Source organism: Nematolebias whitei, chromosome 1, assembly GCF_014905685.2.
Source record: "Nematolebias whitei isolate Nwh7 chromosome 1, NemWhi1, whole genome shotgun sequence".
NCBI classification, from domain to species: domain Eukaryota; kingdom Metazoa; phylum Chordata; class Actinopteri; order Cyprinodontiformes; family Rivulidae; genus Nematolebias; species Nematolebias whitei.
Window position 1 is genome coordinate 44224435 of NC_056498.1, and position 1385 is coordinate 44225819.

Sequence of the window (1385 nt, forward strand, 5' to 3'; positions counted from 1 at the left end):
GGTTGCCATCCATCCATCCATCCAATATCTTTTACCTGTGTATTCCATTTTGGGTCACGGGGGTCGCTGGTGCCCATGTCCGGCAGTCATTGTGCGAGGGACGGGGTACACCCTGGACAGGTCTCCAGTCCATCACAGGGACACATAGAGACAAATGAGACAAACAACCATTCACTCTCTCACTCACCTAGGGACAATTTAGAGTTACCAGTCAGTCTAACATGCATGTTTTTGGTCTGTGGGAGGAAACTGGAGTACCCAGAGAAAACCCACACATGCACGGAGAGAACATGCAAACTCCACCCAGAAAGGCCCCTGGACTGGGATTTGAACCAGGGACCTGCTTGCTGAGAGGCAGCAGCTCTACCAGTTGTGCCGCCGTGCTGCCTCTTTTGATTGAAATTTTATTTTAATTTGTAAAAAAAAAAAAAACATCTGTATGCCTCTTTTATGACTGTCCACTGTTGTCATCATTCTTTGTTAAAATCAGGTCTCTCTTGTAAATGAGTCCCTGAGGCTCAATGAGACTCACCTGTAGAAATAAAGGTTGAATGAAAAACACACTCACACACATCTTTTTGTAAAACAACACTGAAGGTCTGGCAGGTGACAGAAGTGACAGTAGAACTGGTACAGAGGTGAGTCGTGTTCTGGAGAACCATCTGGAGACGGGTTGAGTTTACTGAGACCAAATTATTTGTGTTTTTCAGAGCTCACTCTTTAGATCCTCACGATGCTCAGGTTTGCATGTACCTGGCTCTGCAGCTGGCCCTGGTCCGGCAGGTATGACTGAGTGTTTTTCTCATCAACAAGAATTATTTTTTAGTAAAACCAGGATTGATTTTGAATTTTAACTCTGAACTGGTTTGTATCTTTCAGGTGTCAGCAGCCATGGAGCCCCTTCAGGCTGCCTTAACCCTGCAGGCTGACGATTTGCATTCTCTCCACCTGCTGACCCTGCTGCTGAGTGCACAGAAGCATCACCACCACGCCCTGGACACACTAAGCCTGGCCCTCAGCCAACATCCTGACAACTTCAAGTAAAACCTGCTGCACCATGACGCTCATGTACCGCACAGAAACCTGTTAGAGAAATATTGTAGAAAGAGGAAAAAGACGATCCATCTGTTTCTGTAAAACTGCTCCAGAAAGTTTCAGCATTAGTTAGTGTGGTGCAAGTCCAAGCCCTGAAGCACATGAACACACCCTGACTCTAACCCCACCCACACATTCAATTCGGTTCAGTTAATTTATGAAGCTCCAAGTCACAACAGAATCGTCTCAGGGACTGAACAGAAACATTCATCTATAAAATAATAATTAACAGAAACATTCATCTATAAAATAATAATTGAACAGAAACATTCATCTATAAAATAATAATT

At 44.3% G+C, this 1385-nt stretch overlaps 1 protein-coding gene across 1 annotated transcript in view; it reads left to right on the forward strand.

Annotated features, from left to right (window-relative positions):
• The window catches only part of ttc7a (tetratricopeptide repeat domain 7A), a 42415-nt gene that overhangs the window by 14496 nt on the left and 26534 nt on the right, over positions 1-1385 (forward strand). The window contains exons 12-13 of the mRNA XM_037687557.1: positions 688-783; positions 880-1040. Of these exons, the coding sequence (XP_037543485.1) occupies positions 688-783; positions 880-1040 (257 nt within the window). The remainder of the gene's footprint in view (positions 1-687; positions 784-879; positions 1041-1385) is intronic.